This window comes from Pongo pygmaeus, chromosome 1 (assembly GCF_028885625.2).
Source record: "Pongo pygmaeus isolate AG05252 chromosome 1, NHGRI_mPonPyg2-v2.0_pri, whole genome shotgun sequence".
NCBI classification, from domain to species: Eukaryota; Metazoa; Chordata; class Mammalia; order Primates; family Hominidae; genus Pongo; species Pongo pygmaeus.
Genome location: NC_072373.2, coordinates 185,856,181 through 185,881,693, shown reverse-complemented (window position 1 = coordinate 185,881,693; position 25,513 = coordinate 185,856,181). Strand labels below are relative to the sequence as shown.

Sequence of the window (25,513 nt, the reverse complement as noted above, 5' to 3'; positions counted from 1 at the left end):
ACCAAAATCACTAATGTAGTTTAAAAGTCCTCCAGGATGCACCCTCTCTATCATCATACCTCAGCACTCTGCCCCTCACTCTCTCTGCTCCAGCCACATTGGACTCTTTCCGGTTCCTCACTTAGGCTCTTTCCCCTGTGTACCTTCAAATGTGCTTTTTTCTTTTTTTTCTTTTTTTTTTTTTTTTTTTGAGACGGAGTCTCGCTTTGTCGCCCAGGCTGGAGTGCAGTGGCGCCATCTCAGCTCAGTGCAAGCTCCGCCTCCTGGGTTCATGCCATTCTCCTTGCCTCAGCCTCCCGAGTAGCTGGGACTACAGGCGCCCGCCACCACACCCAGCTAATTTTTTTTGTATTTTTAGTAGAGACGGGGTTTCACCGTGTTAGCCAGGATGGTCTCGATCTCCTGACCTCGTGATCCACCCACCTCGGCCTCCCAAAGTGCTGGGATTACAGGCGTGAGCCACCATGCCCGGCCAAATGTGCTGTTTTCTATCTAGAGTACCACTTCCCCCAATCACTGTTTGACTGGTTCCCACGCATCCTTCAGCCTTTGTTGAATGTCACTTCCTTCACCTTCCAGACCAGATGATATACTCCCCTAGTTCCGTGTACTTTTTTTTTTTTTTTTTTTTTAAGACAGGGTCTCACTCTGTAGCCCAGGCTGGAGTGCAGTGGTGCGATCATAGCTCACTGCAGCCTCAAACTCCTGGGCTCAAGCGATCCTCCTGCCTCAGCCTCCCAAGTAGCTGGGACTACAGACACATGCCACCACAGCTGGCTAATTTTTTAATTTTTTTGTAGAGATAGGGTCTAACTGTGTTGCCCAGGCTGGTCTCAAACTCCTGGCCTTAAGCAGTCCTCCCACCTCGGCCTCTCAAAGTGCTAGGATTACAGGTTTGAGCCACCACATCGGCCCCATGTACTTTTCTTTTCCTAAGACCACTCTGGGGACAATCGTTTCATGTTTCCATCCATAGTTAGGTCTTAAGCTCCCTGAGGGCAGAGATTGCGCCTGTCTTCATTATTGTCTGATATCTGTGCTGTAGCGACCCCTAGTGGGCATCCAGTAAACATCTGTGGAGTCGTATTGAATCATTAGCTAGGTAAGTGGGTAGGTAGGTAGGTAGTTGGGTATTGTTCAGGTCTGGACTCAGACAGACCTGGATTTAAATCCCTGCTCTGAACTTTGTAGCTGTCACCACATTGTTCTGAGCCCCATTTTCCTCATCAGTGTGATAGAGGCAGTAACACCTATCTCACAGAACCACTGTAAGGATTAATGAGATAAAGTATGTGTAGTATTGACCTACAGCCAAATATATAATGATACTTGATAGACAGTTGTTATTATTACAAATGGACAGATAATGGATAGATGATAGGTAGATGGACAGATGGATAAACCGGCATATAAACCAATAACCAGATATATGGGTAATGATGGATAGGAAGACGGAACTCCATGGGGGCCAGAGGAGCTAGGGCCAGGGCACCTACTGAGTCGTAAAAGATCTGGATCATAGAAGGGAAGAAGGCCAGGTACAGGCAAGGCAGGGCAGGTGTCAGGATGGGGCAGATATAGGCACAAACAACAAACTTTGCTAGTGTGTTACTGGAGGCACTAATGACTCCTTCCTTGTACACAGCCCTGATTTCACTGGATCTTCACAGAAGTCTTGGGAGTTAGATATCATTATCCCCATTTCACACAAGGAGAAATGAAGCTCAATAACGTTAAGTGATTTGCCCAAGGTCACACAGCTAGCAAGAGGCAGCTCTGTTGAATTCTGCTTAAAGTTCCTGTTTCTTGGTCACTAGGAAATGGAAGCCCTTCCATTGCAGGGGCAGGGGTAGGACACACATGTGTACACATGAACACACACATATACCCACACACATACTCTTAAAAGTCCTGGCCTCCTGGCCATCTGTCATTACAGTCACCCTCACCCTCATTTCAACCCTCCTCATCCCTATCAGAGACCAGTCGGTCAAGCCATGCCTTTTGTGGTCTGTAGAGAAAAGATAATAGAGATGGAATTTGTTGCTTGGACAAGCAGAGAGGCGAGAATGGAACTCTCATGCAAAAGAACTGGGACAAAACCAAACATGCCAAGCCAGAGAGGCAATCACACGGTGGGGAGCTGCAAGGCCAGACGTGGATGAGTGGTCAAGGAGGGGAGGGCTTTCCCTTTGAACAAGACCCCCGGCCTCTATATGTCCAATTCTGCACCAGGCTTCGCTGTGGAAGATGGCAGGGAAGGAGCAGGTTGTGCCGGCACTTGAGTTGCCTGTTCCCAATGGTCAACCATTCCCAACAGAGGGGGGCAGCAGAGGGCTGATCTAGGACCCCGGGTACCTGAGGCCTTGTTTGGAGGCGAGAGGGGTGGGCTGGCTGGAGTCTGGCCCAAGCTAGGAAGAGGGCTGCCTTGGCATGACCTCTCCTCTCCTCAACAGGCCTGTCCTTCGCAGCTTACCATCAGTCACTCCCTGTTGGAGCCTCACTGTTGTCCAGCAGGAAAGGTATTCTAGCAGCTCAGCAAGGAAAAGGGACTCTCTGGAGGTCATACAACTTGGGGAGCCTCCAGGCTGGGACCTGATTCCCCTGACTCCCGGCCCCTGCCTCTACAGAGTCGCCGCCCTGCTCTTGGAGCTGGAGTTGCCCTGTGTAAGGCTGAGGATGGGGTCAGAGCCCCTCCCCTCCCTGCCCTCCTCCTGCTTGCGGGGATACCTGCGGCAAGCAGAGAAGTGGAGGTGGCAGGCACTCCGCGACTGGGGCGGTGGGGAGGGAGGCGCGGTAATGAATGTGGACGGGAGGCGGAATGAGCGATCCATCTTTGCATGGGAGGGGAGGGGGCTGCGGGCGTTCCCCCCACGCACTCACACACTCAATCAGGCGCTGTCAGACCTCCGGCCGCCTGGCATTTTGGTGAAGAATCTCTCAGCTAAAAATTGTTGTCAGTCCCATTTCCTCGTTATCAGTGCAAGGGCTGAGGCAGCGCCCGGGGATTAGCAGGAACGGAGAGCGCCCGCACCCGCCATCCTCTGCCGATAACACTGGGCCTCCCGCCTCACCTCCCCCATTCATCATCTTTAGCACTGACAGCCCATCCCAGTCCCTGTCCCCATCCCCATCCCCTTGTGCTTCCTGCATCTCCCCACTATGCTGCTCAGCCCAGCTCCTGCCCTCCTGAGGGAGCGAGGCCTCCTGAGGAGGGACAGGATTCAACCGGGCCTGCGTGACCTAGACCCACCTGTGGCAAAAGGGTTTAGCCAGCTTTTGGGGGTTGGGGGGGTGTCATGAGCTGGAGAGAGGAACACTCGAGAGGATGCCTGCTGACAGCCTGCCTCTGGTGGGCTCGGTCTGCCCACCTGTGGTGCTGCCAGCAGTATGGGAGAAGGGATTCCTGCATCCAATGGGCAGCTGAACTAAGGATTCCAGGGGCCTCGCCAGCCTGAAATGGACTTCCAGATTCTGGGAGCTGTGGAAAGGAAGAGCCAGAGGATGCTTCCTCCCAAGCCTAGGAAGAGTATGGGGTTGAGGGCTTCATTTCCACCCCAGCAAGACCACAGCCCCCTCCTCTTGGCCATCCCCAGCAGTTTTATGGCTCGTTTTATGGCCACTGTAATGGCCCAGGTCAAAAGCTTCAGGGAGCTGTATTCTGGGAATTATGCAAACCAGGAGCAGGCCCAGGGCCAGAGTATGGATTTTGTCATTAAACCTGGGCAGGCCATGTCGTTAGTGCAGTAAAACCCACGTCATGACCACAGGTCTCAATATAAAATTATAGAGAACACAGCGGGGGAGGGGACACAGGGGGCCCATGGCCATGCTGACACCTGCCACTCTAACCCCTGAGAAAATGGGGGTGGGATGGAGGGCAGAGGCTGCAGAGTCCCTCTGCTGATCCCTGCCAATGCTATTCCTGAAGCTTGGAGGCAGGAAGAGGGCCTGTTGTCCTGATAGGGAAACTGGGGCCAACCAAGCTCAGAAAAGTAGAATGTCCCTGTGGCAGCAAAGCAGATGAACTGAGTACAGGTATGTGGGAATGCTGACGCCTGGTCCCCAGGCTTGGAGTGAGACATCTGGGCTCCAGGAAGCCCTAAGAGCCAGACTTGGTGTACCAGGCTAATGGGGGCTGAACCCCTGATATTTCCAGCTCAGCTCAGACCCCATGTCTGGGATCCACCTCTTTCTCCATTCTTCTGTCTTACCATTGCCCCCTTCAGACCCCAGTCCCTGCCTCAATTATCTGTTCCAACAACCTGTCAACTCCCTTACTCACTCCTCGTGCCTCCCACTGAGCGTCACCTCGCCCACAGATCCTGCCAACCTTGCTGGCCCCTTCCCACCCTCCCACGAATCCTTCATGTCCTCCTCATAGTTCTCACCAGCACTGACTGCAGTTACGGGCTCTCTTTTTGCCTTTCCTACTAATTTGTGTTCTCCTCAAGGCCAAGGATGCATTATATTTATCTCTGAGCTCCAGTTTCTCCTAGAATAATACCTGACGTAGAATAATTGTTAAATGTTTGCTGAGTGAATGAATGAAGTAATGAAATCAAAAGCCGAGTACAGAGGTCTGTGTCCCATTCTGAGCCTCAGTTGCCCTAGCTGTAAAGTAAAGATAATGGCCTGGAGAATGTCTAGGGTCTTGTTCACCTGTGAGATTCTCTGGCTAACTGAAGATAGGAGCAGAGCTGAGACTGGACGCCTCATCTCCCACCTCCCAGCCCTGGGCCACATCTGCTGCTGTTACTCAGAGCTTTCCTCCAGCTGTCCCCTGAGCATCCGAGGCACAGCCACCTGATCAGTAGGACTTCCTTCCCTCCTCAGAGACCTTGCCATACAGACTGAAGCCTCCTGGATGGCTGGAGCTGCTGTCCCAGCCCTGTGAAGGTTATCTGGCTTCTAGGACAGTCTGTTCTTCATCCCCACCTTTCTTCTCCCACTTTCTCTTTTCCTCTCTTGCTTCATCATGGAGCATCTAGGCTATGCCAGACCTGATATAAATTGTCTATAAATATAAAGATAGATAAGAAATGGTCTGTCCCACAAGGAACTCACAACTTATTCATTAACTCATTCAATTGCCTGATATACTTCTAAGGTACAGCTTATATTTCACTTCTTTGGTTAAGCCTTCTCTTTTTTCCAGTCCTCAAAACACACACCCAAACGAAGAATTCCTCCTTCGTTTTAGCCCTCAGGTGACTCTATCTGGGCATCCAAGGGAGCCGTGATCATCCTCAGTCTGGTGTCAAAGGGAGGTGGGTTTTGTGCTCAGCCTGAACTTGAGGCTTCCTCAAGTACAAGGTTGCTAGATTTAGCATATAAAAATATGGGACATCCAGGTAAATTTGAATTCTAGAAAAATGATAAATAACTTTTAGTATAAGTATGTCCCATGTAATACTCGGGACATGCTTATACTAAAAAGAATTCATTATCTGAAATTCAAATTGAACTGGGCATCCTGTGTGGAATCTGGCAACCCTACTTAGGCAACCATCTTGCTCATCACTGGCATGCCCTTTATCTCTCTGAAAGCTGATTTTGACCCCCTCCAGGAACCAGTGGGAAGAAGAAGAAGAAGGAAGGAAATCTGGGCTCAAACTAAAGTCCTTTGTGCAGTCAGAGCATCCATGGATATGCAGGGATGTTTCTAGATTAATAGGGCTCCTCAACCCCACACCTGTAAGCAGAGGCTACAGAGCATTGCTGTCCCCACGAGTGGCAAGAGAGGCAGTTTAAACATCCCAGCCAGCCAGGCGCAGTGGCTCATGCCTGTAATCCTAGCACTTTGGGAGGCCAAGATGAGAGGATCACTTGAGGCCAGGATTCAAGACCAGCCTGGTCAAAATAATGAACCCATCTCTATAAAAAATAAATAAATAAGGCCAGGCGCAGTAATCCCAGCACTTTGGGAGACCGAGGCTGGCAGATCACTTGAGGCCAGGAGTTTGAGACCAGCCTGACCAACAAGATGAAATCCCATCTCTACAAAAAATACAAAAATTAGCCAAGTGTGGTGGCACACGCCTGTAATCCCAACTACTCAGGAGGCTGAGGCAGGAGAATCACTTGAACCCAGGAGGCAGAGGTTGCAGTGAGCCAAGATCACGCCACTGTACTCCAGCCTGGGCAATAGACCAAGACTCTGTCTCAAATTAATTAATTAATTTCAAAAAGAAAAAAAAATAGACATCCCATGGGGGATGTGTCCTGATAGATTTCTGAGAAGGGTGGCTGGCTGAGGAGGTACCATTCATGGCCACAGCCTCTGGAGCTGCAAGGAGGAGGGGTGCTCGTGGGCTCTGAAACCCTCAGGCCCCTCCTCTAGGCCAAGAAGCCCTAGAGGGCAGCAGCAGGCTTGGGTTTCAGGACTGGGATGCTGGGTCTGCCTCCTGGACTAGCCCAGCTTACGCGTCTGTCTGTTCTTCTCCCCTCACTAGGTAAGAAGAAAGCAGCGGCATTGTTCGACAGCCAGGCCCCAATTTGCCCCATCTGCCAGGTCCTGCTGAGGCCCAGCGAACTGCAGGAGCATATGGAGCAGGAACTGGAGCAGCTAGCCCAACTGCCCTCAAGGTAAGCCACCTGCCGGGGAGCCTGCCTGCTGGAGGACTCCACTCAGGGTTCTGGCCACTGGATCCCAGGAGCAGCCGCCTGGCCCATACCCCAGCCCCTCGGGAAAAGACAGGACCCTGCCACCCTTCTCCACAACTCTGTTTCAATCCTCAGATCTTTCCGCTGAATGGAGCCACCTTCCTCTTCTTGCTCTATTTTTGGAGATGGGAGGAGAGTGACCCCACAGGCCCCAGCCTCAAAGGAAAACATGAGAGGAGCTAGACAGGGGTGAGCCACTGCCAAAGGCCCAGCACTGCCATGTTGAGCCTCAGAGCAGAATAAAAGAAGCAGGTCCTAGGCCTGGCAGGCCCCTCAGAAGTACAGCCAAGTCCTTCCTCCAGGGGGGTGGGCACTACCTTCTCTATGAATCTCAGTGTCTGAAAGATGACAATCTTGAGAATGTACTCAGGTGTGTCCCCCACTGTCCCACCCCACCTCACCCCCAGCCTCCCTCCCTTGTCCCTGCCTGGAGGACTGGGCTGAGCCTCCTCAAGGGCCTGGTGGAGGAGCCAGGTTATCAAAAAGAGTAGAGGAGAGGTGTGACAAATTACCTAAAATCTTAGCAGTTTAAAGCAACCATTTAATTGTGCCTATGGAATCTGTGAGGTCAGGAATTCAGACAGGGCACACAGGAGATGGCTGATGTCTGCTCCGTGATGTCTGGGGCCTTAGCTGGGAAGACTTGGTGGCTGGGAGCTGGGTCATGTGGAGGCTGCTTCCCTCACATGTCTGGAGGTTGATGCTGGTTGTCAGCTGGGACCTCAGCTGAGGCTGGAATCAAAGCACCTACACAGGGCTTCTCCATGTGGCCTGGGCTTCCTCATAGCTTGCCAACCTCAGGATGGTTGGACTTCTTGCATGGCAGCTTTGGGCTCCAAAAGCAAATGTTCCAGCCAACGAGATGGAAGCTGGATCACCTTTTATAACCTAGCCTGAAAGTCACTGAATCCACTTCCACTGTATTATATTGATTGAGGCAGTATTAGACCACCCAGAATTCAAGGGGAGAGGACATACACCCCCCTTTTGATGGGAGGACTGGCAAGGTCAAATTGTAGAAACGTATGTGGGATGGAAGATATGGTTGGCGCCGTCTTTGGAAAATATAATCTGCTACTGAGGGACAGCCTGCCCCGCTCCTCCCAGTCCGACCCTTATTCAGTTCAAGTCATCATACTTGACTGATCCTCCTTCCTTCTACCTTCTTACTGAATCCCCATGCAAGGTGCAGGGGATCCCATAGTGAATCAGAATGGTCCCTGCCCTTAGAAGTTCATAGCATGAGGGTAGGGAGGGTCGGGCAGTACAAACCCAGAGGGATGGAGACTGCTATACGGGAAGAACTGGAGCTGGGGGGTGTCAAGGAGGCACCAAACCCAGCACAGAGCACAGAAGGCTTCCTCAGAAGGTGAGGCCTGAGCTGAATTTTGAAGGAAGAAATATTTAGTCATCTATCGCTGTGTTACAAATTACCCTAAAACCTAGCAGCTAAAGCAACACACATTTATTATCCCAGTTTCTGTGGTCATCAGTTCAGGAACAGCTTAGCTGGATGGTTGTGGGTAGTAGTGGCTATTGGCTGGGAGTCTCTCGTTAAGTTGCAGTCAAGATGTCAACCAAGGCAACAGTCATCTGAAGATCTGACTGGGACTGCAGGATCTGCTTCCAAGACGCTCACTCACATGGCTATTGGCAGGAGGCCTCAGTTCCCCCATGTGTGGGTCTCTGCATAGGACAGCTTGAATTTCCCTATGACATGGCAGCTGACTTCCCACAGAGCATGCAGTCCAAGAGAGAACTAAGGAGGATGCTACAGTGCTTCTTATGATCTAGTCTGGGAAGTCACACACTGTTGTTTCTACTCTATTCTATTCTATTCTGTTCACTAGGAGCAAGTTGTCAAATCCAGCTCATTCTCAAGGGAGAAGAATTAAACTCTAGAAGCGCTACCCATTGAAGGGAGGAGTATGAAAGAATCCATGGGCATATAAGACTATACCAGTGATAACAATAATAATCCTTGTTGAACGCTCACTATGTGCCGAGTACTTTACATTGCATTAATTTATTTAATCTTCACAACAACCCTCTGAAGTAGGTGATAATAATTGCTCCCATTTTGCAAAGGAAGAAACTGAGGAGCAGAGGAGTTAAGTGACATCTCTAAGGGTGCACAGCTAGTAAGTGATGAAGATAAGATTCAAACCTAAAGTAATCTGACTCAAGTACCGCTGCTCTTAATCACTGCCCATCCCTACCCCCCCCACACACACCTGGGATTGGCCTGCCAGTGGCAGAAAGTAGAAAAAAAAAAATCCTTCTGCAGCTAAGTTCCATATTTTGGCTGTCCAGGAGGGGTCCTGTGTAATTTGCTCCCAGAGGAGGACTTCTCCTAACAGGGTCAGAGAATAGAGGCAGAGGATAGAGGAGCATGCCCAGCCTTGTAAAAGCAGTGTGCCCCCTAAGGGCCTGGAGAATGGAGGCCCCCAGCTCTCTCTCTGCCTCCTCGGTGAGGGCCACACTACAGTGCAGTCCCAAGTGCTCCACACCTGCAATGTCCAGGGCATGCACTTCTGCCAACAGCCTTCCTTTTTCCACACCCCTACCCATGACCCTGTACAACCCCCTTATCCCCCACATCCTCCCAGAGCATCCCCGTGTCCATTTCCCCACCCCAAGCTCCATGCTTCTCGCGACTATGTCTTGCGTCCCCGCATCTGCACCCCTCACGTCGCGGCCCAGCCTAGCACCCCTACGCCCATGCCCCCTCCGTCTGTGCACGCCCTGCGCCCCCGGCACGCGCCCCCCTCCAACCGGGTGTCTGACAGCCGGACAGCGGGATCTGCACAGCAAGTGAAATTCCCGTCGGATCGATAAAGCCGAAGCGCTGGCGGCGACGGGTCGATGGTTTTATCTGTCTCGGCCCCGCCGCGCCCGGCGCGCTGACAGTCGGACCGGCCGGCAAAGGCGTTCAAGGGCAGCCGCGCCCGCGCCCCCTCCCCTCGCTTCTCTCGCCCTCCCTCCCTGCGGCCGCTGCGCCCACCGGACTGCGGGCTGGACCGGCCCGCCGCCGCCCTCGTGATTTATCTGGATTTTTAATTGGAAAAAATTTGCGAATTAATTGATTTCAGGAACTTGCCAATTAACATTGTAATTGGGTGCGTGATAAATTCCCAAGGAGCGTGTCAGCTCCCTCCGGGCTGACGGCTGCGCAGCGGGGAGCGCGGGGAGGGCCCCAGCCTTGGCTGCCCTTGCCCCGCCCCTGCCCGCTCTCGGGAAGCCAAGACAGCAGAGGAGGTTGGGAAAAGATGACACACTGGGGTTCCTGAGACACCCTCTCCACTCCCCACCATCAGCTCCCTAAGCAGAGGGGCCTGAAACCAGCCATTTCACAGATGGGGAAACTGAGGCCCGCAGGAGGGCAGAGCCTGTGTGTGCCTCACTTCCAGGGTCCTGGCAGAGCCCACATGAGGGCAGCCCCATCCAGCAAAGGCACATGGTTGGAGGCTTCCTCCCCAGCTCCCCCTCCTCCCCTCCCCTCTCCTCTCTGCCCCAGCTCTTCTTTCCCCTGCTGGCTCTTCCCTCTTCTCTCCTCCAATTGTCCCCTTTCCTTTCCTACCCTGCCTTTGCCTCCATTGCCTCCTTTGCCCTCCCTGGCCTTCCTCAGCTTAGCCAGTTCCTGAGTCTGTGGATGCTGCTGCCAGGTGCCCTCCATCAACCTGGACACGTCCCCCCTCCACTTGACTGCTTCCTAAGGGGCTCTTCAGACTGGCCTGGTGTTCCACCTCCTGCCTCCCTTTGCCCAACAGCACAAAGCACACCCCACTAGGAGCAGGCTGCTATGTCAGGCACACTCACGGGCTCACAGAGAGAAGCAGGGACCTTCCAGCTCCAGAGCCAGGGCTAGCTGTGTTTCAGACACAGACACAAACATATACAGGACACGCAGGTGCACACACACACTCATTCCAACACACAGATGTGCCCACACACACACCCTGAAAGAAGCCTTGTCCCATGGGTGTCATTCCCACAGGTACATGGGTGCACAGACACTTACAGGAAGAGCAATCAGAACTTCCTTTGGCAAAGTCCTTACACTTTTCAAAGCACTTTTCCATCTGAGATCAGAGGCTGTGCCAACACTCTCTCCCTCACCCCATCCTTTATCTTTCCCCTTCTCAACCCCTTCACAGGGGTTCCATCAGACCCCAGAACTTGGCCAGGTGGAACAAGGCGGGCAAAGTTAGATGGAGGACAGACTGTGGAGGGCCTTCAATGCTGGGGGACGTCCTTGATGGGGTGGAGAGTAAGCCGAACATTCATGAGCCAGGGTGAAGCTTGCTCAGAGAGAGACAAGTGGGAGGGGCATGGTTGCAAGGCCAGTGTGGAGTGTAGGTTGGGGGAAGAAGCAGGAGGCAAGGGAGGAGGTTGGCCGGGGTCCAGGGGAAAGTTGGTGAGGCTGACCCAGGACAGTGACAGTGGCAGTGGCAGTGGGGATGCAGAAGAGGGAATGACGAGAGACGAGGTGGAGGAAGAAGCCACAGGACTTAGTTGGGGTGCTTATTGGGAGGAAGCTTTCTAACTTGAATGATTGGGAGAGTGATGGTGGCAGAGAAGCAAGTGTCTGAGGGAAGGAGGGGATGTTGGGCAAGCTCAGCCTAAGATGTCTCTGGGATGGTGATGGGGGAGGGACTGGATGTGTGTAGAGACAGGCAGGGACATAGATAGATGGGGGCTGGAGGTTGAAGGGCAGGGTTGGAGGAAGGAGTTGGCCCCCAGACTTCCCAGTGGCCCTCAGGCAGGAGTTTCCACCCAGAGAGATGAAGTAGCTTGGGCATGGAGAGATTGCACAAAGCTAAAAGTTGGGCTTGGCTTGGTGGGGCCTGAGCTTAGAGATATTCTCTGGGAGGTTTCTGGAGCCTCTCAAGATCTGGCCTCTGGGCTGGGAAGCCAGCTCTCTGGCCAGCACTTTAAAAGGGCTCAAAGAAGCCAGAGGGAGGCTGGGTGACTCTAGAGAAGAGGCGGGGTGTGGAGATGGCAGTGCCCCCACCCCCACTTAAGCCTTATTTAAGGCCGGCCTCGGTGTTTGGTTGGGTAATGAACTAGATAAACAATTCCCCAAATAGATTAAAACGAAGTGTAACTTACAAAGGCGGCTGGTGATGATGGTTTATTCCCGGGCAGCGCACCATTTCTTTATTTCCAAGGATAATTCAGTGTAAATCACCTTAATTAAAAGTGTCAGCCCAGCCCATGAATATTGTACTTAGGAACGCGTTTCCTGGGTCCCAGTTATAATTTAAAACCCATGGATCACTAGGCAGCGAGTGACTGAGCAAGGGAGGAAATCGTTGGGGGCGGGCTGTGGAAATAGGGAGGGACGAAGGCAGAGCTGATGGGTTGGGCGGGAGCCAGGCTGCTTACAGTTGCGGGCCTCAGACCTCTCTTCTATGAGGCAGGCCCTTCAGCAGACTCCTCAGCCTCTGGGGGCCAAGCACACTGGGAGGTAATCAGGTTGGTGGAGGGAAGATAGGGAGGGGGTCCCTTGCTCAGAGAGAGGCAAGGAGTCTCAAGGTAGTACCAATGCAATGCAAGGGACAGCGAAGAGTGTTGCTAGGAAAAGATCCAGAGGAGTGGATCACCAAGTGACAGGCTGGACATTCTGACCCTGAATGTCCCTGTTTCTGTTCACCAGCAGAGCAAACTGAAGCCCAGAGTCAGCAGTTCCCTCCCCAAAGTCACACAGCAAGCAAAGAAAAAGAACTGGATTCTGCCCTCTATCCTAAGAGCTGAGTGTCTTTAGGGAGGCAGCATGGGCAATTAAAAGCCAGCACTGTGGGCTTGGCCAGACACCAACTCAAATCCCAAACCCTCCATGGACTGTGTGACCATAGAAATGTCATTTGACCTGGTAGTCAACTTTGTAGAGATTTTGCGAAGTTTCAATGAGGTAACACATATTAAGGCCTGCGCCTGTCACATACAGTGGGTGCACAATCATTGTTCATTCCTTCCTTTTCTGCTGTCACCTGATACAACTGGAGATAATACTTTTATCCTAGGCCAGGCAGAGCAAGCACGGTGTTGTACAGTAGATACCTCATTTCCGTACCAGAAATGGTGATGGCAGTATTTGTTTACTGAGTGAATGAAGGAGTGAACAAATGATAAAAGCCATAAACTCAAAAACTAGTTGCTCTCAAAAGCAGCTCCGTGCCCTCCTTGAATCCCCAGTGCCTACATCAGGGCTGGCATGAACCATTTATGAGCAAAACATAATTGAATGGAACCTGTTGTAGCTAGCCTTCCTAGTCTGTGATGCCCCCACTGTGTGATTAGACTGGCTGACAGCTCTGTTTTTACACTCAGACATTGGCCTCACTCTGCTGCTGGGCCTGGTGGCCTCTGCACTGGGATATACATATATTATGTGTGTGTGTGTGCATATGTGTCTACATTTGTGGGTACATATGCATCTGGGTGTGTGTTGGTACACACAGGTGTCCATATCTACGCATGTGTTTATTGGACTTGTGCACACGAGCAGCTCTCATCTAATCTGTGTGGCTGTTGTGAATCTTTTTTTTTTTTTTTGAGACAAAGTCTCACTCTTGTTGCCCAGGCTGGAGTACAGTGACGCAATCTCGGCTCACTCCAACTTCTCCCTCCTGGATTCAAGCGATTCTCCTGCCTCAGCCTCCCGAGTAGCTGGGATTACAGGCGCCTGCCACCACGCCCAGCTAATTTTTGTATTTTTAGTAGAGATGGGGTTTCACTATGTTGGCCAGGCTGGTCTCGAACTCCTGACCTCAGGCGATCCACCAGCCTCGGCCTCACAAAGTGCTGGGATTACAGGCATGAGCCACCGCGCCGGACCATAAATCTGTCTTTATGGACATGTGTCTGGGAATATGCCTCTGTGGGCCTGTGCATCTGTATGCGTGTATGAGTCTCCAGGTGTGACTGGTTATATCTGTGCCTGCTGGCAGAATTATAGGAAGTCTATGGATACATGTGTGTGCACCTTTATACCAGGGTTTCTCAACCTCGGCACAGTTGACATTTGGGGTCAGATAATTCTTTGCTGTGAGGGGCTGTCTGGTACACTGTAGGCTGTTTAACATCTTCTACCTACTCCATGCCAGTAGCAACCTCCCCTCCCTCCGCTCAAGTTTTGACAATCGAAAATGTCTCCAGACATTGCTGGATGTCCCCTGAGCAGGCGAACATCCCTTCCCCTTCTCCCCTGTCCCCCATTGAGAGTCACTGCTGCATCTGAATCTGCCTGTGCTTTTGCTGGCATGTCCGGTATGTCTGTGTCTGGCCCTGTGGGTGTCTGAGCTCATCTGTGGATGTTCCTTATGTCTACACTTGTTAAGTCCCTATGTGCCCGATGCATTCTGCCTCGGATGTGTGTCTGTGTGTTCTTGTGCTTTCTGGGTATATCTGCAGGTGTGCTATATGTTATACCTCATATGTGTGTCTGTGCGGGGACCCTATGTTAATGGGCTGTGTCTGCCTCCGTGCATTCATCAGCCAGCACTTCTGTGAGCATGTGTGTGTGTGTGAGTGCACGCGCATGAATGTGCAAGCACAGATGTGGCGAGTGTAGTGGGGACAGCAGGCAGGGAGGGACAGGAACAGGGATATTAATGTTTCTGAAGTGGATCTGATTTGATACGTCTTGTTCCATTGTCAGCATCTGTTTAGCAGGGATTTGTAATACTTTGTGGCTCTGGATCACTCATGCTTAGCGCGGGATGTGGCCTTGCATACCAATTTTGTTATTAAACACAGTCCTCGCCTCCCCCACAGCCCATCCATCACCTCCCACCCCAGCCCCCGCCTGCTCTGAGCCACCCACCATATTTCAGGGCCCAGCTCCCGCCTGCCTGCCGCGCCCGATGCCGGAGGGCCTGGGGCTGACAAATTGAATCAGGGGGAGATCATTCCCGGCCTAACACAGTTTGCAGCATGTTGGAGGGAGAATTGACAAGAGCCATGTCAGCTCCATCACCCCAATCCCACGGGAGCTAAGAGCGGGCTGGGGACGGGGGTGGAGAGAAGGGGGTCTCCAGGACAGGCAGAATCTTCAGGGCTGATACGAGGAGTCAGGTAAAGCCCCTTTCTTCAGATCCACTGGGAAATCTACCATACTTAGTGTCTGTGTCTCCCTCCCAGAGGCCAGCACTAGCCCTTGGCCTGTGAGAGAGGCTGAGCTAGGCTGGGCCACTGGGATTGAAAGGACTGGGTGGAGCTTGGCTGAGCTGGGCTGGGCTAGGCTGGCTATGCCTTCTCTGTCTTTGGGGTCTTCTTGCTACTCTACCGTTGCATGCCCTGGGCGGCAGGTAGAATGGTTACCCTGTTCTCTTCTTTCTTGGCAGCAAGAATTCCCTTCTGAAGGATGCCATGGCTCCAGGCACCCCCAAGGTAGGTGGCCAATTACATGTTTTCCTCCTGCCCATACTAACCTAGGCCTACCCAGAACTGGTTCCTCCTGATAAAAAGGAGCTTTTCTAGTATCCTCAACTATCTCCAGCTTTTCTAATATCCTCAACTATCTCCAGGTCTTGAACATCATCCTGAGGCCTAGGGCTGCACCGTGTGTGTGTGTAAGTGTGTGTGGTCTGTGCGTGAGTAAGAGTATGCTCATCTGACTTCCTCCTCTTCCAGCCAGGAGAGGGGTCAGAGCCAAGAATGGCCTAGGAGATGTGGGTGACCCAGACACTAAGGGTGAGAAGACAAAGGAAGAAAGTGAGCTATAGCTGATGAAGAAAAATAAAGAAAGGCAGGTCAAGATAGTGCAGGGCCCTAGAAGCCAGACTATGGGGGCATGGGGGTGTATGAATGTGCAGGTGTGTGCATGTGTGTGTGTTTGTGTGTACTTTGTCCTGAGGGCAACAAGGAACCAAGGAAGAGGCTGGACTCATTTGGGGAGCTAGTCTGCCTCTCTGAACAAACCCTGTGGGAGAAAGACTTGAAAGCATCAGATGGAGAAGGGGAAAGTGAAGAGCAAATATCTGGCTCAAAGGAGGGGCCAAGAGGCCTTAGCACAATGACATTTGTATCAAGAACTCCTCAAAGATGGCCACAGACACAGTGGGTACTACTTACCCAAAGGTGGTTTTGAGGGGATGGATACATGGGGAGAACCAAACCCTCACTCACTGAGTATCTCCTTCCCCATTCTTCGGTAGAAGGCTGCATCCTTTTTCCCACAATTATTCAGAGCGGGAGGCCACCCCTAGCCCATTTTATAGGGAGTGAGGAATGACTATGGAAGATTTGGGAATGGGTGGAATCAGTGAAGGAGAGTGTTTGGAGAGATTAGAGCAAAGGCCAAGGTGAGAATCTGAGGGACTCCTGCACTTGGTGTCAAGATAAGGTCCAGGAGGCAGGGAAGGCGACAGAGGAGGAACGCTCAGTGAGTTAAGAGGGGGCACAGGAGAGCGTGGTATCTCAGGATCCTAAGGAAAAAAGTTTCTAAATGTATCAGGTGGTCAGCAGTCAAACAGGGAAAGATGGGAGAAGGGGCCTGTTGTATTTAGAAGTCTGGCAGTGACTGGTGACCTCTAAGAGGGCAGTTTTGGGAAAGGAGCCAGAGTGACAAGTGTCACTTCCATGGGGTAGGCCCAAATACCCTGCAAGCCTTTCAAAGGTATAGGAATGGATCGTGTACCTTTGTTTAGAAAACTGCTCACCTGCAGCAAGCTGGGAGAGGAGGAGCAGAGCACCTAGCCCTGCCTTGGGTGGGTGTAGGTCTTGGCCAAGGAGGCAAAGCCCCAAAGAGAAAGGGAAGGCTGGGGGTGCCAGACAGCTGCAGACTCACAGAGGTAGGGAGCTACACTCACTGAGTGTGGCCCAGCCTGCAGCATTTAATGGTGTGGTTCAGGAAAATCAGAGACAAGCTTCCAAGTCAGCCACCACAGGTGACAGCTGACACCTGAGCATGGCTGGCAGGGCTGGGGACTTGGACATCAGTGAGGCCTGTGTTCTAAGGACAAACCCCTGGCAGACACAGTCTACCTCCGTCCCTAGCTCCCCACATATGCAGACCCACACACACACTCAGGTCAGAATACAGACATAGGAAGTCTTAAACATGTGTCCTGAAACCACAGACACAGGCATACTGACCATCAGACACAGAGACAAGGGACACTTGCTCACCCACTTCCAGATATATGCCCATACCCCCAAAGCTGAACAGTTCAGGGTCTATCCTCTGCCTTGACCTAGGCTTTAGGGAAGCAGGTCATGAGTGGAAGAGGCGAGAGAGAGAAGGTTCAAGCAAGAGACTGAAAGGACAGGGAGAAGGAGGGAGGGAGGAGGAGAGGGCGAGGGGGCCTTAGACAAGATTGATGGCCTCGTTGCCATTAAGAAAAAAATTAGCCAGTGGCGGCTATCATATTAAAGGGTGAAGAAGCCGTGAATTATTTTCTTAAAGATCTTATCGCTTACAATGATAATTTTACCTTCCAAAAGGCCACTTTTAATGAGGCGAAGAGCCAGGCAAAAAGTCATGATTTAATGCCGGGATTTTTTTTTCAAAACACATTTTACTGCTTTTTGGTCCATGTTTAAAAAGCGCCAGTGACCTTTTTTTATTCCGCTTGCCCCAGGTGTAATGCCGAGGCCTCTCAGGGCTTCTAACCTAGAGAGAATGAGAGAGAGAGAGAGAGAGAGCTCACAAACAGGAGCTTTTTCATGGGCCGGAGGTCGGGGTGACCCACACTGTTCCCCCTCGTTAGCATCTTCCTTGGGACCAGAGAAGGAGAAGAACATTGCCCGAGAGCACCTCCTATCTGAGCTGAGGGCTGGGTCACCCATGAGGCCTCCCACTGGGCTTGGATGGGTGAAGAAGGAGCTCCACGTTGCAGAGAATCCCATACAGGCCCTTTCCAGCCTCTTCTCTCCTCCAACTCCTGGGGTATGGGCAAGTCAGGGAGCCCTGCCAGACCAGCAGCTGTCCCTTCCCTTTCCAGGGCCCTTGCCTGAGGATGTGCAGCATGGCCACCGCATGCGGGTCACATCCTAAGGCTCAGCCGGAGATGAAGGATAAATGGCTGCTCCATCTTTCCCAAATTGCTTTCTTTGGGCTGTCACTGGCGATTTGGCGTGGTTTTCTAAGCTGGGGAGGACTCCTAGGGAATTGTGTGCTTCCGCCTCAGAGCTGTACAGGCTGGAGAAGGTGGGGGGAGGAAGTATGGATTGCTTTCAGGCCTCCAGGCCCCCAGTTTGCAGCTGACCAGGCCTTGGCAAGAGCTGGCTCTCAGGCAGAATGTGCCATGTGGTATTTAGAATTGTGGTGCTTGCACACAATTTCAAGCAGACAGTTTATTAATCTAAACTGCAGGCGTATGTAGAAGAAGCCATACAAGATTGACATGGGGGGATTAGTTTTGCTGGGGTTTTTGCTGGGGTCATCACCGTAGCACCGGGATAAATGGACCAGCGTACATCCCTAGCTGCATGTGGGAAACTCACATGCTATTTAATTTACTGTCTCCATTGTGGGGCTGCCATCAGCCTGTCTTAAGGGCAGGCGGGGTAGCGGGTATATGACTTTCCCACAACCCTTCATGGGGATCCCAGAGTCTCTGCTCTCCAGGGGAAAACAAAACATATATAGTCTCAGCCTACTGGGAGTGGACTGGGAGTCTCGCTCCACTGGGACACGGATTAGCCTAAGCAGGGTCCCTCAAGGGGTCTCTACCCATCCCTAAAACCAAGCCGTGCTCTCCCACAACCACACTCCCAGGACTTGACCCCATGCCTTTAGAATCTCAAGAGTGGTCTTTCTATCCCTCAGCCTCCTTCTCTTTGCCTGGCTCCCCAAAGCGCCACAGGACTGGGAACTCTAGGGACTGACTGTAGGTCTCATTTGGCCTGAGGCCACATGTCCTTTTTCTTCTTCCAGTCCCTCCTGTTGTCTGCTTCCATCAAGAGGGAAGGAGAGTCTCCAACGGCATCACCCCACTCATCTGCCACCGATGACCTCCACCACTCAGACAGATACCAGGTGAGGAGGGATGGTGAGTGGCCATGAGAAGCAAGCTTATCTGGGGGAGGGCTTCAAGAGACTGCCTGGTGCTAACTCCTCCTCTCCTCCGTAGGCCACAGGAGAGGCCTGAACTGGGTTTGGTTCCCTCTGTGTCCCGTGCCCCTAAGTGAACTCAGGAGGCTTAGGTGTCAGGGAATAGGCCTTAAATAGATGGATTTTAGGGAGAGATGCCAAGGTCACATGGGCTCCATGGGCTCTGAGCACCTCTGAATCATTCTATCCATCAGGAAGTATCCTATGGGGTTTGGTTTCATAAGGGACCCAGATACATAGCCCAGAATCACCTGAAGATTTCAGACTTCAAAAGCATGATACCGGCCAGGTGCGGTGGCTCACGCCTGTAATCTCAGCACTTTGGGAGGCTGAGGCAGGCAGATCATGAGGTCAAGAGATCAAGACCATCCTGGCCAACATGGTGAGACCCCATCTCTGCTGAAAATACAAAAATTAGCTGGGCATGGTAGCGTGTGCCTGTAGTCCCAGCTACTTGGGAGGCTGAGGCAGGAGAATCGCTTGAACCCAGAAGATGGAGGTTGCAGTGAGCCAAGATCGCACCACGGCACTCCAGCCTGGCGATAGAGTGATACTCCATTTCAAAAAAAAAAAAAAAAAAAAGTCGGGCATGGTGGCTCACGCCTGTAATCCCAGCACTTTGAGAGGCCGAGGCGGGCGGATCACAAGGTCAGCAATTCGAGACCAGCCTGGCCAACATGGTGAAACCTCGTCTCTACTAAAAATACAAAAATTAGCCAGGCATGGTGGCGGGCGCCTGTAATCCCAGCTACTCTGGAGGCTGAGGCAGGAGAATCACTTGAACCCGGGAGGCAGAGGTTGCAGTGAGCTGAGACCGCGCCATTGTACTCCAGCCTGGGTGACAGAGCAAGACTCCATCTCAAAAAAAAAAAAAAAAAAAAAAAAAAAAGCATGATACCTTAAGCAAATAACCATTCAATTCCGCCAAACCTTGGTATCAGGCCCAGATAGAGAGATAGGCAGACACTGCCTGTGAGTGTCTTGGGCAACTAGGAAGGGAGTCATCACACAGTCCTACAAGATCATAGCAGAGGGGCCTAAGGGTAGCATCTTAGCTATAAATGGACCTTCTCTGGAGTAGAAAGGACAAAGAACTTCCCCCAAAACTTTTGTCTAAGGAGAGGCAGAGCGCTGTCTTTAAGAACCCCAGAGCCGTTAGATGAAAGAGAACAGTGCCCTATTCCAAGGAACATTTATCCAAATGGCAACAGGGCTTCTCAGGGAGGCCCAGTGTGAGAAGGGAAGAACAGCCCTGATCTGATACGGAAAGACAGGGCTGCAGGGACCTGTAAGCTGGGGTAGAGAACCAGGGGCCCTGCTGGCACACCTGACCCTTTGTGGGAATTAGAGAAAGGTGTTCTCTCTGCGCCCCTTCCTTCTAGCTGACACAGCCTGGCCTGGCACAGGGTGCAGAGCTTGGAGAGTAGAGTGCCCAGCACGGCTGGACAGACTCCGCCGAATGCCTTCGCATGGGACTCAAACTGCATAGCCCAAAGTGCAAGCCCTGGGAAGGGATCCCTGCTCTCTCTAAGGGAACCCCAGTTTCAGAAAGGAAGCCCAGTAAGCCCCTGAGAGACACTGCCCCGATCCAGACAACCCTGGTTCAAAGCAGAGAAATGACCAGACCCCAGGGAATTCTGATCTGAGAGGGAACAGAGACAAGGCTTTGTTCCAGAGCATTCTGGTCCGGAGGAATAGACAGCCCCACCTTCAGAGGCCTGTCCTCTGTACTGCACTCACGGCATGCGCCTTGCCATCTGTTCAACTAGGAAAGAGTAACCATCAGGCAACAATGCCTCAACTCCCTGACCCACCTTCCTCCCCACAAATGTCAGTATTTCTTTTATCTCCTAGAGACTATGAGGAAAGCTATGGACTCTCTTGCCTAAAAACATATGCATGTGTTTTTACATACACACAGGCACACACACATGCAGTATTATACATACAACTTCAGGAGGTTAGGAAAGCTCTAGATCCCATCCCAAATACCACTTAGAGATCTCTGAAGCCCAGGTTAAGACCCAAGACCCTGTTCTAGACTCTAAGCACACCTCCTAAAGGGCAAATCAAACTAGGTTGTGTCCTACAAGATAAAGCGGAAGCTCTTTATCATGGCAGCAAGGCCTTCTGTGATATAGATTTAACCTATATTTCCAGCTTCCATTCCAAATACTGTCCATGAATCCTATGGGCTATGCTCACTGAACTAATGCTAAACACTCCCTGGATGAGGCATTCCTTTCTTGCGTCTATGTCTTTTCACATGCTATTTCTTCTAACAGAACTGTTTTACCCCACTACATCAAATTTCTATTTATCCTTCCAAATCCTGCCCAAATATCATCTCCTCTGGGAAGTCTTTTTGGATTAGCTATCTCATGACCCTTGTGTGTCCTGGTTATTGCCCCATCACCCTACATTGTGATCACCTGTTTAGGTTTGTTTCCATTATCTACAAACCATCCCAAAACTTAGTGGCTTAACACAACTCATTATTTATGATGCTGTGGTTGACTGGGCATTTCCTCACTCATGCAGCTCATTCATCCTGGAGGACTGGCTGGGCTGGAAAGTCTAAAATGGCCTCACCGCATGTTTGGGAGATTGGGTGTCTTGGCTGTCTTCCATGTGGCCTCTCATCCTCCAGTATGTTCAATCAACTTTCTTACTTAGCAGTCTCAGGGCAGTGTCACACCAAGAGGGTAAATGCCAAAGCTGCAAGGCCTCGTGAGGCCTAGAATCTGGAACTCACACATCACTTCCACCACTTTCTATTAAGCAGAACAAGTCACAAAGCTAGCCCATAATCAAGGGATGAGGAAAGGCAGCTCTTGATACAAGAAGATGCAAATAATTCTGGCCGTATTTAATCTTTCACAATGAATCTGACTCCACTAGACTTGGAGTTTCTCCAAGGCAAGGACCTTGTCTTATCCTTCCTTTATTCAAACATTTATCTAGTACTCACTCATGTTCAGCTTAGTGTCCTTGCCTTCAAGGGGTTAGATTTGCAGATAGACAATTATGGTCCAGTGTTTTGAGTGCTATGACAGGAGTATAAATAAGTTTCTAGGGGCCAGGCACAGTGGCTCATGCCTGTAATCCCAGCACTTTGGAAGGCCAACGCAAGTGGACTGCTTGAGGCCAGGAGTTCAAGATCAGCCTGGGCAACATGGCAAAACCCTGTCTCTACTAAAAATATAAAATAAAAAAATTAATAATAAAGAATACGTTTCTAGGATACTACAGTAGAAGGAGGAGAAAATCAGAGCAAGCTTCACACAGGAGGTAATGACTGAAAATTGACTCAGAGAAGGAACAGAAGTTCACTTGGCAGACAAGGAAGAAAGGTTACTCCGGATATAAAGGCAACACTATGTAGAAAACATAGAGGTGTAACAGAATGATGTATCTGGGGACCTGCTAGCAGTTTGGTTTTGTTAGAAAGTAGAATGCAAGGAAAGTTAGTAGGTGAAGCTGGAAAGCAACCCAGAGACTAGCTGGGTATCACATCCCTTGCTCTTTACACAAGGCCTGGCATGTAGTAGTTGTTCAGCTATGTCAGATTTTTAAAGTCACTGAGCTAGGCCTTGAAAGCAGGGGGTATTGGTTTCTGGGGTTTTGTTTTTGTTTTTTATAGAGACAGGGTCTCACTATATTGCCCAGGCTGGTCTTGAACTCCTGGGCTCAAGCAATCCTCCTGCATTGACCTCCCAAAGTGCTAAGATTAAAAGGCATGAGCCATCGTGCCCAGCCTTGGTTTCTGGTTTGAATTCTCATTTACTTAGCCCCTGTTGACTAACTAACCCTCTTTATCATTACCTCACTTAAACCTCATAGCAACTGTATTCATCATGCCCAATCTATTACCAAGGAAACAGGCCTAGAAAGAGGTGACTCTTCTAAGAACATACGAATTGTAAGTAACAGAATTAGGACTTGAACTTGAGTCTGCTTGAGTCTGTTTGGCCCTAAATCCGAGATTGTTTCCCAACCCATCACTGGGCTCAGGGCTTATCTCATAAAGTCTTTCTCCCCTTCCCACTGGTGTCTCCTTCATGCAAGACGCTGTGCTGGGTAAATGGCTAGAAATGACCTCCCAAGTACAAGGGACAGATATGTAAACAAACAGTCAAAATATACATGATCAAAGAGAAGCAGTGGAACTGCGAAAACTCAGAGGAGGCATCAAACCCAGGCTTGGGGGACAAAACTAAGTCTTGCCAGAGTCCTTCAGGATGAACAACAGTTAACCAAGCAGGGGATACTGGAAGGCATGGAGGCTCTCTGGCCTGGAGTGCAGAGCATGGAGTGCTCAAAGAGCTAGTTAGCTCTGCAAAGCTGAGTGTCAGGAATGTAAAGGGAGAGAACAGGAGTGGGAGAAGAGTCTGGCAAGGCAGACAGGGAAGGTCTATATGTCTTGGTGGAGAAGCACTGAAGGATTTAAAGAAGGAGAGGGTTAATTTTGTCCAATAGAAAGATCACATTGTGTGTCGTGTGGAGGTTGGGTTGCAGAGAGAGAAGCTAGAGACCAAAAGATGAGACGGGAACAGCTGCAAATTTAGAGAGCTCGTAAGATTATGTATGACTGGAGCCCAACGACAACCAAGGTAGGTACAACCATGGAAGAACTCAGGGCTGACTTGCCTATGCCCAGCGCCATGCTGGGCTCTGGGTTCACCCAAATAACTCACACACGGCCCCAACCCTGAAGTGGTCAGTCCACTGATAAAAACTTCACAAGCGATAATAACGGCGCAGAGATGAATGTACTCTTACACAAGGCAAAGCTATTTTTCAGTTAGACCTGGAAGGATGAGTAGGAGATACAGAGGTGGCGATGAGAAAATTAGCGACCTTTCAATGTAAACTTTCAGGATCTAGAGAAGGATTGAGTGTGAGGGATGGAGAAGGTGGGGTCCAGGACGACTCTCAACTTTCCTCTGTGGGCACACCTGAGTAGATAGTGGCTTCCTCTTATGAATAGGGAACCCAAGAGAAAGGCCTCTGTTTGGAGGATACTGAGTTCCATGTCGGCATGTTGGCCGTGTGGGTATACAGTGCCTATGGGAGCTCCAGGGGCCGTGCAGCAGACAGCTGACATGTTGGGAGTCCTCTGATAACAGAACTGGATGGCCTAGGGGTTGGGCGGGGATCGCCCACAGACGATAGGGAATTCGGACGCCTTGTCCCCTGCAAAGCGCCCAACGCGATGCCTCTGCCCTAAGGGCAGCCGCGAGAAAGGCAGGCACAGGAGGCGGGAGCCGGGGCCGGGCGGTGGGGCGGAAGGAGCCTCGCAGCGGGAGGGGGCGTGGAGTAGGGTGGAAGGACTTCTCAGCCGCTAAAGATGGGGTGGGCAGGCTTCACGGGCGGTGGGAGGGACCCCGGGGTGGCTTCTGCCGGTTGCTACCGGAGTACAAACGGCAGCTTCCTGGTCTCGGTCCGGCCGCCCCCGCCACATTGTGAACTTTCACCCCCAGCGCGCGACGGCGGCAGATCACGTGATCAGGGCCAACATGGCCGCCGCCGCCGCTGGGAGCTGAAGTGCCGCCGCCGCCGGGCAGCCGGGGGGAATCCGCCCGCATCGCCGCCCTCGCCGGCCGGGCGGCCGTGGGGCCCAGAGCGCCGGAGGCCAGGGCTGGGGCGGCACCGCGCAGCGGCCACGGGGTCCCGTTAGAGCAGCGCCCGGCGGCTATGCCAAGAGCCCGGAGCGGCCGGAGGAGCAGAGGGGCCGGCGGGAGGGAGGAAGTAGGTTTGTTTACGGGCTGTTTGGGGCGGAGCAGGTTTGGTCGGGGGTCCGGTGCTGGGGCGGGGGCCAGGACTCCAGGCCGCGCCTGACGCTCTCTTTTCTTTTCTTGCATCTGCCCGCGATCTTCTCCCAGACCTTTCTGCGAGTACGAGCCAACCGGCAGACCCGACTGAATGGTGAGTCCTGCCCGGCCCCTCCCTCCGCCCCACCCCCGGCCTCCTCCCTCCCTCACTGCCTGCCGCTCCTGGCTTGCCTGGGTCTCTTCGACTTTGGGGCCCGTTGGCTTCTTCGCAGTCACGGCGCCTGAGTATGTGCAAACCAAAGCTGCCGCTCTCAGTTTCCCCGTCTGTCTAATGGAGGTATGGCTCCCAGCTCTTGCCCAAACCTCTCTAAAGGCCCTGAAGAACCCTGGGGGCGGGGGGGGCAATAAGTGCCGGAGAATGAGGAACGAGCTACACAATTCTACTCGGGAGCTCAGCTTTGAATTTGCAAACTGCTGGGACCTCACTATACAAACCTGCAGGGCGCTGAGAATGTTTTTCTTCCAGTTTTTAATCAGTGCCCAGTAGTGTGAATACAGCCTCTCTGCTGAGACTTGACAATACAGTGAGATCTGGAGTTCCCACGGCAACAGGAACTAACTCATCCCAGGGCTCTTTGAGTTATCAGTCGGCCCACATTTCACAAAGGTGATCAGCGTGGGCTCGACAGCTCTTAGAGGCCTTCTCTGAAAGCAGGCCGTGTATGCACTACCTAGCAGCCCCCCTTTTGGATTCAAACCTCTGGAGCATTCCTGTTTGCTGAATACAATTGAATGATCCTAGCTTTTTGTGCTTACTAGGGTGTGGTATCTGGGGGGTGGCTGTAAGGGGTTTAGGGTCTCTGGGCCAGCTGGTAAGTGAGAGAGGCCATGGAGTTCAAGATCCCCAGCTCTTATCACTTGGTTTCTGCTGCCAGGCTGAGCCCTAGTCTGGAAAAGGGAGAAATTCATGATGGGCTGGCGCCATGTTAAGCACCATTCTCACAACGCCTCT

General features: G+C 51.8%; 1 protein-coding gene across 10 annotated transcripts in view; it reads left to right on the top strand.

Annotated features, from left to right (window-relative positions):
- RNF220 (ring finger protein 220) overlaps nucleotides 1-25,513 on the top strand; it is a 248,455-nt gene that overhangs the window by 204,440 nt on the left and 18,502 nt on the right. For 9 of the 10 annotated variants that reach the window (XM_063665436.1, XM_063665421.1, XM_054490658.2 and 6 more), the window contains exons 3-6: nucleotides 6,456-6,588; nucleotides 15,015-15,060; nucleotides 18,551-18,652; nucleotides 24,613-24,655. In XM_063665436.1, coding sequence (XP_063521506.1) covers nucleotides 6,456-6,588; nucleotides 15,015-15,060; nucleotides 18,551-18,652; nucleotides 24,613-24,655 — 324 coding nt within the window. Of the gene's footprint in view, nucleotides 1-6,455; nucleotides 6,589-15,014; nucleotides 15,061-18,550; nucleotides 18,653-24,214; nucleotides 24,479-24,612; nucleotides 24,656-25,513 lie in introns of those variants that run through there. The other variant, XM_054490677.2, reaches the window with a different exon arrangement.